The 13286-nt window shown below is 42.5% G+C and overlaps 1 protein-coding gene and 1 non-coding gene across 9 annotated transcripts in view; both read left to right on the forward strand.

Moving 5' to 3' along the window:
• Positions 1 to 13286, forward strand: part of EIF4G1 (eukaryotic translation initiation factor 4 gamma 1) — a 292071-nt gene that overhangs the window by 160092 nt on the left and 118693 nt on the right. For all 8 annotated transcript variants that reach the window (XM_033959150.1, XM_033959151.1, XM_033959152.1 and 5 more), the window contains 2 exons: positions 4548 to 4667; positions 5113 to 5286. In XM_033959150.1, the coding sequence (XP_033815041.1) occupies positions 4548 to 4667; positions 5113 to 5286 (294 nt within the window). The remainder of the gene's footprint in view (positions 1 to 4547; positions 4668 to 5112; positions 5287 to 13286) is intronic.
• LOC117367319 lies at positions 4940 to 5015 on the forward strand. The gene has a single exon (XR_004540741.1). It is a non-coding gene; the product is annotated as a small nucleolar RNA SNORD66 (small nucleolar RNA).

The raw sequence follows: 13286 nt of genomic DNA on the forward strand, positions 1-13286 counted from the left end.
ATACCTGCCTGCTTGTCCTGGGATAAAGCAATGTTACTTACCGTAACAGTTGTTATCTAGGGACAGCAGGCAGCTATTCTCACGTCCCACCCACCTCCCCTGGGTTGGCTTCTCTGCTAGCTAGCTGAACTGAGGAGACACGCCTCGTGTATCGGGCTGGAAGGCACTCGCGCATGCGCGGTGCGGGCGACTCGAAACTTTGAGTTTTCTTCAAAGAAGCGTCTGCATCGGGGCTCCGTTGGATCACGTCACCCATTAGTGAGAATAGCTGCCTGCTGTCCCTGGATAACAACTGTTACGGTAAGTAACATTGCTTTATGGAAGTTCAAATAAGGCGGGAAGATTATTGGAAAATTATCTTAAAGCAAAGAAAAGAAGGACAAAAATTATTGCAATAAAAGACGAAAAAGGAGTCACACATACTCAAATTGGAAATATTTTAAGTCAATTTCAAAATTTTTATAAAGACCTGTATTTTTCTGAGCCTTATGAGGATAGGAAAAAAGACGGTTTAGAATTTTTGAATCTAATTACTGGACCGAAGGTTCCTGATCATATAAAAAGAAGTTTGGATGAGCCTATATCACTAAAAGAATTAGAAAGAGCGTTGAAATCTCTTAGAGTTGGATCCGCTCCAGGTGGTGAAGGTTATACAGTAGAGTTTTATAAATCATTTCAAATTACCCTATTACCTCATTTATTAAATTTATATCAGTACCAACTAACTAAAGTTTGCATTACAGGTACTTTGGCAGTATCATTAACAATCGTTTTGCCAAAGCCAAACAGAAATCCCACTTTGGTTTCAAACTACAGGCCTATCTCGCTAATCAATGTTGATGGAAAACTTTTGGCTAAGACATTAGCTTTACGCTTAGCTAAAGCTCTCCCTTTCATTATTGATATGCACCAAACAGGATTCGTTGTTAAGAGACATTCCTCTAATAATACCAGACTGGCTTTTCATATGTTAAATTTAACAAAAGCCTTAAAAGATCCAGCTTTCTCTGTTTCTTTAGATGCTGAGAAAGCCTTTGATCGAGTTGAGTGGACTTTCATGTATCAAGCATTAAATTGGTTTGGTATAGGTTCGAGATTTATACAAATGATTCAGACGTTGTACAGCTCCCCTACTGCAAGATTGTATATCGATAATAATATATCGGAGCACTTTAATTTGCAGAGGGGGGTTAGACAAGGCTGTCCATTATCTCCTTTGCTTTTTGATATTGTTTTAGAACCCTTGTTATTTGCCATTGAACAAGCAAATGGGATACAGGGTATTCCTCGTACAGATCGGGAATATAAAGTCTCTGCATATGCAGATGATATTCTGCTTTATTTGAGAAATCCAGAAACTTCCATTCCATGCTTGCTGGAGTTGATAGAGAAATTAGGAAAATTTTCAGGGTATAAGATAAATTGGAATAAGTCAGAAATTCTTCCGCTTAATGTGCATTGTACTAAAGGTTTATTTGAAACATTTTCATTTATATGGAATGAAGATGGATTAAAATATTTAGGTATTAAGATTAAAAATACACTGGAAGACACAATAAAAGAGAATGAAAAACTTTTATTAAAGAAAGTAACAGAAATGTGTGAGCAGTGGAAACCTTTACATCTTTCTTGGTGGGGGAGAGTTCATACTATTAAAATGATGATTTTGCCTGTGGTTTGTTATCAAATGAGTATGATACCAATTTTTTTTCAAGGGTCCTTTTATAAAAAGTTAAATGGTATCCTTACAAAATTTGTTTGGTAGGGTAAAATGCCTAGAATTGCTTTAGTATCTTTACAAAAACCAATTGCGGAGGGTGGGGTAAATTTTCCTAACTTTTATAGGTATCATCAAGCCTATATTTTATGCCAGGGTATGTATTGGGTCCTCCCAGAGCTCATGGAAAATGTCCCAGATTGGTTGTATTTGGAATGGCGACTCATGTTTCCTTTACATTTATCTCATGTTCTCAGTATCAAGATGCCTAGAAAATATAAAGAGAACAGAATATTAATGGATACATGGAAAACATTGTGTTGTCAGTAATTTAACACCTAATCCAATACATAAATGAACAAATCAATCTTTATGGGTAAACTCCAAGATTCAAATTGGCGGATTTAAAATCGTTTGGAAGCATTGGATTATTGCAGGTATACGGACTTTAGATGATGTTATTTCAAATGGTAAACTGCTTGATTTTTCACAGTTACAACATAAATTTGGCCTTAATAAATCACAAAGCTTTAAATGGTTGCAACTGAAGCAGGCTATTCAGGAGGGGTTCCCTGAATGGAAAAATATTAATAATCAGCATAGTCTGGAATTCTTATGCTTTCAGGCGGATTTCTTGGGACACCAAGCCGCACAGTGGTATAAATTGATATCTGGATATATGAATAAAAAACCAAGGACTGGTCTTAGAGACATTTGGAACATTGAGATTAAGCATCAAATTTCTGTGTCTCAATGGCCACAAATTTGGTCTTGGAGAATGAGATGTACAGTGTCTGCATCTATGAGACAAACTTGGTTCTTTTTGTTACATAGAGCTTTTTGGACCCCAGTTAGATTATAAAAGTTGGATAGCTCTAGGTCTAATAGATGCTGGCATTTTAATCTGGAAGCAGGGACTTTGGACCATTTAATATTTTATTGTCCCTGTATCATGGCCTTTTGGAAATCAATTTGGTCTCAAATTAATTGTTTACTAGAAAACCATGTAGCTTTATCATATGATACAATTCTGTTTGGGATGTCAATGAGAGCAAAAAGTCAAATTTCATCAAGTAATAACAAGCGTTTATTAATTATGACAGGAGTCGCCATATAACATATTACCAGCAATTGGAAAAATTACAATAGGCTTAACTACACATTTTGGTGGAATTCGCTATGTCATATTTATAAAATGGAAATAACAATTGCCATACAAAAAGGGAATTATAATAATTTTTAAAAGATTTGGGGGCCATCAACAAATTATTGTAATGAATAGACATCATTTTCCACTAAAAGTACATTTATACGTAGGGGGAGGGGGGAGGGTAGAAAGTTCTTTTAAAGGTCTTATTAATAGATAGGAATACAATATGTATATGATATTTTGAATTAAATTACTTGTGAGAAGAGTGGGTGGGGAGGGAATAAATTTATGTATGTAAAATCATAATTGAATGAATTTCAAGTGATATGTAAAAGTTTAATATGATGTAATATTGTGTACTTGTTGTAAGATGGAAAAATGAATAAAGAATTAGGAAAAAAACCCAAAAAACAAAAAAAAACTCCTTTGCTAAGTGAGCAGGGTAAAATAAAGCCCCTGTGGATGTTTCTTTAACTCTACCTTTTCCCAAGTTTAAAAACCATTTCCCAGGAAATTATTACCAGTGAAGATCTTATACCTCTTCTGGAAGCAACCTCCCTTAGCCTCAAGGGCCCACTCTACTAGAACACTAGCTACCTTTGTAGTGGGGTCACAAGTAGTTTCCACTGAGGGAATTTTCAAGTATGCGACGACTTTGCCAAGCTTTATTGATTGGACATCTTGGCCAGGATTGGGGCTTATTGTCAGTGGGTATGTCTCTCACCCTCCCAGCTTGAGGACTTCTTTTTTGCATTCTGCAAATTCTAGACTGATCTGTGGGATGGTAAGGAAGGAGAAATTAGATATTTCCTGCTAATTTTCTTTCCTTTAGCCCCAACAGATAAGTCCAGAAACTCATCCTACTTCTGTCACTGTATGTTTGTGTATGAGAGATGCTCAAGTTTTATTTGTTCACATATGCAAGTTTATAAAATATAAAAAATGGAAGAAAAAAACAAAGCAATACTTGAAAACAGGGATCTGTATTGTTATCTATCTATACAGTTTGTGTTCTGTTAGAGGCAGGATAATTATTTTTTCTTTCCCATATCTGATGATCCACTGCTTTGTTGAAAAATTAACTGAAAGCTACTACACAGTAGCCTTTATGGCAGAGCTCTCTATCTCCACCTTCTAGTAGAAGGACATAACCCACACGTTCTGGACCAGGGATCTTAAAGTCCCTTCTTGAGGGCCACAATCCAGTCGGGTTTTCAGGATTTCCCCAATGAATATGCATTGAAAGCAGTGCATGCACATAGATCTCATGCGTATTCATTGAGGAAATCCTGAAAGCCCGACTAGATTGCAGCCCTCAAGGAGGGACTTTGAGATCCATGTTCTGGACTGTTGGAAATAAAGGAAATAAAATTAAAATAGTAGATCTAACTTCTCCATGTTGCTATATGTCCAGTTCTGCTTTGGTAAAAGTTCATATATGGTGCTGCTACTACTGCTAATTTTAGAGATACTGGCAATCCAAGGAGTAAGGCTGGACCGTGACAGGTCTCTCTCCTCCTGCTTGTCTGGGAGAGAGTACTGCTTTCAGAGGAGATGGGTTTAGTTTTGCTTTTTAGGGCATAATTACATTCCTGCTGAATTGTGAGCTGTCAGAGTAGTTGGGTCTTGCCTGCTGTCTTAGTGGAGGAGTGCTTGGCATTATTTTACTATCTTCCATAGGCAAACAAAGCTCCCCTACGCCCTCTGGACCCTACAAGATTGACTAATATGAACTGTGGACCTGACTTCACCCCATCCTTTGCTAACCTGGGCCGTCAGCCAATAGGCAATCGTGGACCGGTGAGTTTGTATGACATGGGAGTAGTCTGTGTGTCTCCAAACTGGTATTAGTATTGGTTGAGTGAAGATGTGAAAGGGGCCAGAACATAAGAACTGGAAAGTGGCCTTTGAGATACAGGACCCAGTGTGACATGGGTGTGTGATGCTGTTTAGTTTTAACCATGGTGTGCTATTTGTTGTCCATGCATGTGCCAGTGTGTATGCTGGTGTCTTGGAGCAAGCAGATGATACTAGGTTTGCTATTCTGTATATTTATTTATTTCTTGGGATCACTGAATGATGACATCCTGTTTGTGCCATCGTGTCTGGGCTACTGAAGCTCTGTGATGGGACTGAGGATCTGAGCAGAGTTGTGTAGCTAAGAATTTGACAGGGTGGGGATTCTATCTGGGAAGAGGAATGAGAAATGTGGGGTGCTGATATTCTCAGCTCATTTCTTCTTTAGCCCCCAGGAATGGGTGCAAGAAGGTCTCAGCAAGGACAGAGAAAAGAAACACGAAAGATTATTGCCACAGTGTCCTTGAGTGAAGATGTTCGACTAAACAAAGCTGAGAAAGCCTGGAAGCCAACCCAGAAACGGAATGACCAAGACCTAGATCCTGAAAACACAAAAACTCAGGTAAGAGGGGCCACATAGCCTTGAATCTCTGCCCTCCTCTGGTTGCCTTAGTAAGTCACTTGATACAGATTCCCTCTTCTCCAGGTTGGGTCACATGGCATGAGTGTGGTTGGTTGTTTTGGTAACTGAGGAGGCATTCATTTTGGTGCTGAAGGCATGTGGAAAAAAAAAAAGTTAAAAATCTTATATGCCACTGAGTCAGTGTTGGCTCATGGTGACCCTGTGTATAGTTGCCCTGAACTATTGTTTGGTCTTTGGCATCCACAGCTGCTGTTATGATAATGATCCATTGCATTGCAGGTTCTCTTTTTTTTATTATTATTGACCTTCAGCCTTGCCGAGCATATCATCTCTCTTAAGATCCTTCTCTTCTTGAGATATGTCTGAAGTATGAAGTGGAAATCTTGTCATTTAAACTTCCAAGGAAACTTTACTTTTAATCCCCTCCAATACTGATACGAGCCAATTCAGGAAGCATTTGGGTTTGTTGTTATACTGTATATTAAAACCATACTTTCTTGGATGTTGACAATCAAGATGATGATTGTTCATAAAACACTAATTTTGTGATTATCAAGATTTGATTCCTGTGTTTGTCTGTCAACCTTTTCTTTTGAAGGTCTGGAAATTCCTATTGGACGTGAAGCAAAACATGTAGAAGTAATTTTGGATACCTCCCTTTCATTTAAACCTCAATTAAGGACAGTGGTGAAAACAGTATTTTTTAAAAAATAGAATGGTATCCAAATTGAAAAATTTAAGTAAAGAAAATTTTAAGAACATAAGAATAGTCTTACTGGGCAGTATCCCGTTTTCATGATGGCCAATCCAAGTCACAAGAACCTGGCAAAAACCCAAATAGTAGCAGCATTCTTTAGCAACTCTCCAGTCTGGCATAGGTTAATCTTACAATGGTTTATATCTCATCATGACCCCAAAGGAGGTGTCGAAAAGAACTCCAAGGTATTCTAGGCACTGAGATGGGGCCAACTGACTCTTGGAAAGGTTGACCACCCATCCCAGCGACTGCAGAAACTTCACCACTCGAGCCGTGACCCAAGTGCTCTACTGAGATGACATCGCCCAAATCAACCAATCATCCAGGTAGGGATGCACCAGAATGCCCTCTGTCCACAAGACTGCCATGATGACTACCATAACCTTGGTGAACGTCCGTGGAGCCGTGGCCAGACCATAAGGAAGCGCACAGAACCGATAGTGCTGACCCAAGATCGCAAAGCGAAGGAAACATAGAAACATAGAAATTGACGGCAGAAAAGGGCCATAGCCCATCGAGTCTGCCCATACCAATGACCCACTCCCTGATTCTTACTCCCCTATAGATCCCACATGAATATCCCATTTTCTCTTAAAATCTGACACGCTGTTGGCCTCAATCACCTGCTGAGGCAGCTCGTTCCAATGATCAACCACCCTTTCGGTGAAGAAGTACTTCCTAGCATCACCTTGAAATTTCCCTCCCCTGATTTTCAGCGAGTGTCCTCTAGTTACCGTGGGCCCTGTAAGACTGAAGATATCATCTTTCACCTCTATACGCCCCGTGATATATTTAAAGGTCTCAATCATGTCCCCCCTCTCTCTTCGCTCCTCCAGTGAGTACATCCGCAGTTTTTTTAACCTTTCTTCATACGTGAGATCCCTGAGCCCCAAGACCATCCTTGTAGCCATTCGTTGAACCGACTCAACTCTCAACACATCTTTCCGGTAGTGTGGTCTCCAGAATTGAACACAATACTCGAAATGAGGTCTCACCATGGATCTGTACGGTGGCATTATAACTTCAGGTTTTCTGCTGACAAAACCCCTACGGATGCAGCCCATCATTTGTCTTGCCTTGGACGAAGCCTTCTCCACATGATTGGCAGCCTTCATATCATTGCTAATGATCACTCCTAAATCTCGTTCCACCGTGGTCCTGGACAAGGTTTCACCATTTAGTGTGTATGTTCTGTGTGGATTTTTTTTTGCCTAGGTGCATTACTTTACATTTTTTAGCATTGAAGCCTAACTGCCAAGTTGACCACTGTTCTAGCTGCCGTAGGTCCTGCGTCATAAAGTCAGGCACAGGAAGCGCTGATGGGAGGCCCGAATTGGAACATGCAAGTAGGCTTCCGACAGGGCGAAAGAGGTTAAATAATCCCCCGGCTGAACCACCAGAATCACAGATCACAGTGTTTCTCTGCGAAAAGACGAAACTCTGAAAGCCCCGTTGATCCCCTTCAAAACTAAGATGGGCCGAAAGGACCTCTGTAATTTGGGCACCACAAAGTAAATCGAGTACCTGATGGTGCCACACTCTTGAGGGGGAACCAGAACAATAGCTTAGAGATCTAGCAATCTTTGAAGGTATATAAATAATAAATAAAAGACAAAATTCCAACAGCCCTACCAAGGGGGATGGGTACAGCTCACCACACCTGCTAGAGACAGAGAGAAGACTGAAGTGATTAGGGAGGGATCACATGATATGTACAGTTCCAAAGTTTTGTCTCAGTCTCCACCTGCTGGTCATGATGAGAGATAACCCGCTTGTAAGATTAACCTAAGAACATAAGAAATGCCGCTGCTGGGTAAGACCAGTGGTCCATCATGCCCAGCAATCCGCTCACGCGGCGGCCCTCCGGTCAAAGACCAGCGCCCTAACTGAGACAAGCACGTTCTTGTTCAGCAGGAACTTGTCTAACTTTATCTTGAATCCCTGGAGGGTGTTTTCCCCTATAACAGCCTCCGGAAGAGCGTTCCAGTTTTCCACCACTCTCTGGGCGAAGAAGAACTTCCTTACGTTTGTACGGAATCTATCCCCTTTTAACTTTAGAGAGTGCCCTCTCGTTCTCCCTACCTTGGAGAGGGTGAACAACCTATCCTTATCTACTAAGTCTATCCCCTTCAGTACCTTGAAATAGTGGGCATTTCGTCAGATGATGCAGAGGATCTCAGAGCGGTAGGTCCAGTGCCACCTCAGGAGATTTGCATCGGCAGGTATTCCATTTACTTTGTGTTGCCCAACAAAGAGGGGTTGTTTTGGCCCATTTTGGATCTAAAAGGTGTTAACAGGGCACTCTGGATTCTGTCTGTTTGTATGGAAACCCTGAAGTCTGTAATTCTTGCTGTTCAAACTGGGAAGTTGCTGACTTCTCTCTACCTGACGGAGGCATATCTGCATGTTTTGATTCAGGACTCCCATCAGTGATTCCTTTGCTTTGCGATTTTGGGAAAGCACTATCAATAGTGGTGAGTTGTGACTTGGGTTATGGAGTTTCAGCAGTCACTGGGCTGGGTGGTCAACCTTTCCAAAAGCTGGTTGACTCTGTATCAGCGCTTGTAGTATCTCGGAGTTCTCTTCGACACCAGCATGGAAAGAGCCTTCCTGAGGCCCGGGTGTTGAAATTGTAGTCACAGATTCGTTCGCTGATGGAATGTCGTTGCCCTCGGGCGCAGGATTTTCTGCAGGTCTTGGGGTTGATGGTGTCCTCCCTGGAAGTGGTTAGGTGGGCTTGGGCATGCGTCCCCTTCAGTATGCTCTTATTCAGCAGTGGTCTCTGCAGATTCAAGATCTGTACTCTCTAGTTCCTCTTCGGGGGTTAGTCTGTCGCAGCCTGTGCTGGTGGCTACAGTCTTCCAATCTGGTTCAGGGAGTGAGTCTGGATCAGCTCCAGTGGACAGTTCTTATCACGGATGCCAGTCTCCTCGGTTGGGAAGCACAATGTCTCGGTCGCTTGGCTCAGGACATCTGGTCGCCGGTGGAAGCTTCATGTTCGATCAATATTCTGGAGACCAGAGCCGTTCGGTTGGCATTAGTAGCTTTCCAGTCATTGCTGGAGGGCAAGTCGGTTTGGGTTCTCTCGGACAATGCCATAGTAGTGGCTTACTTCTGTCTCCAGGGGGGAACTGAGAGTCATTTGGTAGTGCAGGAGGCATTCTATATACTGTACCTTTCTGCCCAAGGTTGTCTTAGTCTTCCATGTCAACCAGAAGGTTCGGTTGCCTACGTTTCATTCCACAGTTCGGCGTGCAAAGATCAGATTTTATGCAAATTGGATGTCTGGAGCGTCTTACTCCATTATTTGGAGAGGGCTAACCTTTTTGCCCTGACTGCTGCATCTCACCATGGCCGACCAGCATCCAAGTCTTCAGTTGCTTGATGGATTCGAATGGCCATTTCTTTTTTTTGTTTTTTTTTTTTTTTTTGTTTTTTTAATCCTTTATTCATTTTCAAAACTTCAATTGTGCACAAAACATGATGCATTTACATAAAACATTATCGTTACAGCACAATATACTTAATAGAATAAAGACAAGACTTATTTTCTCCCACCCACTTTCCAATTAACCAACACCTCATAAAAATACCTGAAAACAATCTATCTGTGAACTCCTTTTACAAAGGCGCGTTAGCGGGGTTAACGCGCGTGGCTTTTTTTTTTTTTTTTGAAGTTTAAAATTTTTTTTTATTAAACAAAATGAAAACAGTACACAGGCAGTATGCCAACAGCAAAAGTACATTGCCCACATGAAACAACAAAACCCCCCCCACCCCCCCCCACCGAGTGATACAATATAAGCCTAAAACAAAGGAAGATGCAATAGAAAAAATAAGAAAAGTTTCAAAGTAGACCTCGCCAGGAGCTATATCGAGACCACTGTCGATGAAACAATCCACAGGAATCATTATTTAGAGCAGTCAATTTGGACATTAAGTAAATTTGGTCAACCTTATGTAACAGTTCAGTACGAGAAGGCAAAAAGTCCCGCTTCCAATATGTAGCCACTAAAAGTCTGGCTGCCGTAGCAACCAGGGCCACAAAATGATTCTGATCCACATCCAAACTTCCCAAAGGATAGTTAAGTAAAAATGTTTCCATACGCAATAGGATGGGTAAGCGTAACACATCAATCAGCAGTCGTTGAACCATCTTCCAAAAAGGTACAATCTTAGTACAATCCCACCACACATGCCCAAAGGAGCCCAGACACCCACAGTTGCGCCAACAGTGCCCGTTCCCACAGTGATAGAAACGATGCACCTTTTCAGGCGTGAGGTACCACTGAAATAGCATTTTATACCCCTGCTCCACTAAGGGAGATGCCAAGGAGACTCTCAGCAGTGTACCATAAAGACAATCCCATTGTCGATATTCCAAAGCCCTCCCTAGCAAGAGTTCCCAACGATGTTCATATGTGTGGGCCTGTGGTCGAGTGTATAAAAGAGCCCTATAGAGACGGGAAATAAGGCCTACCCCAGATCCCATCCTAAAAACTTGTAAGAAAGCAGAGTCTGCCCCTTCCCACTCTGGGATCACCCTCTTCACCATAAAATCTCGAAGTTGGACATAGGCGAAAAAGTCAGTCGAGGGGAGATCATATATGGATTGTAAGGCAGCAAAGGGTACCAGTTGTCCACCCACTACCAGCTGACCTAGGACCCTAAGACCCTCCATTTCCCAACGCCGAAAAATCCCAGTATCTTTAGCAGGCAGAAAATCAGGGGCAAATCTAATGGGAGTAGCATAAAAATAGCGCTGACGTGGGAACCAAGCTCGTCGAACCCGGCTCCACGCATGCAAAGTACATTCCATCCCATAAGATGTCTCAGTCTGCAGATCCCGAAGGATATCAAAAGACAGCCAGGGCACTGCTGCCAAAGGGTAAGTAGGTTGTAAGGCCTGTTCTAGTGAGACCCAGCGCTGGGAGGGATATGCCCAATGAAATAGTCCCTGCAATTGGGATGCATAGTAATATGTAGAAAAATCAGGAACACCCATTCCCCCATGTAATCTGTCCCAGTACATACGTTCCCTCCGCACCCTAGGGGGTTTACGTGTCCAGATATAAGCAAAGGCCCGCCTTTGTAGCCTAAGCAAGAACCGTTTAGGAATTGAGAGGGGTAGGCAGGAGAACAGATACAAAAAACGAGGCAGCACATTCATACGCAAAGCACTAATCCTACCCATCCAAGACAATCTCAATCCCTCCCATCGGTCCAGATCGGCAAATACAGTTCTAAGCAACGGAGGGTAATTCAATTCAAAAAGGTCAGTAAGTCTTCGAGATATACGCACACCAAGGTATCTAATGGATTTATCCGCCCATCGAAACGAGAACCTAGTACGTAAGTCCGTCACCAATAAGTCCGGAAGGGAAATGTTAAGCAATTCAGATTTTTCGATGTTAATTTTAAAGCCAGCTACCACACCAAATGTAGTCAAAACACGAAGCGCCTCCGTCAGAGAACGAAATGGGTGGGTCAAGGTAAACAAAATATCATCAGCATACAATAAAATCTTATGCTCTTCACCACCCACCACAATTCCCCGAATGTCAGCATTCGCACGTATAGAGGCTGCTAAAGGTTCCATGACCAGCGCGAAAATCAGTGGTGACAAAGGGCACCCCTGCCTAGTTCCTCTACGGATCATAAAATTAGCAGTATATCTTCCATTAACTCTTAGACAAGCCTCCGGGGCAGCATATAATAAAGTCACCCAGTGTAGAAAAGCACCCGAAATGCCCATTTTCTTCAAGGCCGCTAACATAAACGGCCAATAAACCCTATCAAAGGCTTTTTCAGCGTCAACTGATAACAGGACTGCCGGAACAGAATTTTGATGGGCCACTCCAATAAGATCTAACACTCTTCGGATATTATCACCAGGTTGCCTCCCTGAAATAAAGCCACATTGATCTCCATGAACTAGGTAAGGCAGAAAGCGTTGTAACCGGACTGCCAAAATACGAGTAAACAGCTTATAATCAACTCCTAACAATGAAATAGGGCGGTAAGACCCACAAAGGAGGGGATCTTTCCCAGGTTTAAGAAGAAGGGAGACCGCTGCCTGACGAAACGAATACGGCAGACAATCCCCCTCCAGAAAAGAATTAAACAATCTAGTCAGAGGATTGACTATATGGGCCTCCATTTTCTTATAAAACAGGGGGGAAAAGCCATCAACACCCGGTGCCTTGGAAGCAGCCAGATGACGTATGGCAGCCACCACCTCAGCGGGTTGAATAGGGGAAGAGAGCCACTCCGCATCAACTTCCGCCAAACAAGGCAAGGTAACGTTAGATAGAAAAGCCTCAATCTCCCCCTCCGTGGATTCAATTTCCGGAGTGTACAGAGTCTGATAGAAGGATAAAAAAGCCTGATGGATGTCCCCATCATCCACACAAAGCTGACCCGAATCATTACGAATCCGAGTTATGGAGTGTTGTGCTTGAGTTTGCTTGATCTGTGCAGCTAACAAGCGGCCTGCCCTACCACCCCATTCAAAATACTGTTGTTTCCGCCTCTGCAGGGCCCAAGCCATGCCCTCTAAATCAAGTTCTTGTAAATCTCTCCGGCACTCCGTCAACGCAACCCCCCCAGCCACCGACGGGGCTCTCTTGTGAGCATTCTCTAGGCGTCGAAGGCGAGACACTAATTCTAATCTGCGTGCCACTCGACATTGATTTCTGTACGACCCCCTCGAGATACAACAACCCCTAAGGGTAGCTTTAAAACTTTCCCAAAGAATTGCAACATTAATGCCAGCTATGTCGTTGAATGCAAAAAATTCCTCGACATCCGTCTCTAAAAGAGTCAAGGTATTGGGATCTTTTAACAAAGAGTCATTCATACGCCACAAGCGACGGCCGCCTCTAACCTGTCCAATCTGTAACTCCAGAGTCAAAGGAGCATGATCTGACCACACCCGGGGCTCAATACTGGAGGCCAGGGCTCGAGGCAAAGCAATACGAGGTAGCATCCACATATCAATTCTAGTATAGGAATTATGTTTCGATGAATAAAATGTGTAATCTCGCGTGCCTGGATGTAAATAACGCCACACATCTATCAAATCATGCCTACGCAAGAAGCGCAGCAAAGCTCTTCTGTCGCCTCTAGCGTAGCGGATGGATGAATTTGAATTATCCTCCTGAGGATAGCAAGTAAGGTTAAAATCTCCACCCACAAGGAGTGTACCTTCTACATGATCTAA

This window comes from Geotrypetes seraphini, chromosome 9 (genome assembly GCF_902459505.1).
Source record: "Geotrypetes seraphini chromosome 9, aGeoSer1.1, whole genome shotgun sequence".
Classification (NCBI taxonomy): Eukaryota; Metazoa; Chordata; class Amphibia; order Gymnophiona; family Dermophiidae; genus Geotrypetes; species Geotrypetes seraphini.